The sequence below is a fragment of the Charadrius vociferus genome, unplaced genomic scaffold (genome assembly GCF_000708025.1).
Source record: "Charadrius vociferus isolate BGI_N301 unplaced genomic scaffold, ASM70802v2 scaffold390, whole genome shotgun sequence".
Classification (NCBI taxonomy): Eukaryota; Metazoa; Chordata; class Aves; order Charadriiformes; family Charadriidae; genus Charadrius; species Charadrius vociferus.
Window position 1 is genome coordinate 1,760,759 of NW_009646433.1, and position 298 is coordinate 1,761,056.

The 298-nt window shown below is 70.1% G+C and overlaps 2 protein-coding genes across 2 annotated transcripts in view; both read left to right on the plus strand.

Moving 5' to 3' along the window:
* Nucleotides 1–298, plus strand: part of MTG1 (mitochondrial ribosome-associated GTPase 1) — an 8,897-nt gene that overhangs the window by 3,129 nt on the left and 5,470 nt on the right. The window lies entirely within an intron of this gene.
* The window catches only part of PAOX (polyamine oxidase (exo-N4-amino)), a 3,175-nt gene that overhangs the window by 632 nt on the left and 2,245 nt on the right, over nucleotides 1–298 (plus strand). The window contains exon 2 of the mRNA XM_009881616.1: nucleotides 154–291. Within this exon, the coding sequence (XP_009879918.1) occupies nucleotides 154–291 (138 nt within the window). The remainder of the gene's footprint in view (nucleotides 1–153; nucleotides 292–298) is intronic.

Here is a 298-nt window from a genome sequence, read left to right on the forward strand (position 1 = left end):
GGGCAGTGGTGCCACGCTGGGAGCAGCCACGGGTGGCACAGAGGGGGACTGGGGCAGAGGCAGGTCTGATGGCTTCAGCTTTGGGGGGGGGAGGTACATGGGGTCCTGCCACACGTACGCCATGGGGTGACCCCCCTCCTTTCCTCCCCGCAGCGTCGGGGTTGGTGGAGATGGGGGCGCACTGGATCCATGGCCCCTCACCGGGGAACCCCATCTTCCGCCTGGCCACCAGCTCCTGCCTGCTGGGCCTGGAGGCTGCCCGGGAGGAGAACCAGCGTGTGGAGGCGGGGGGACACCC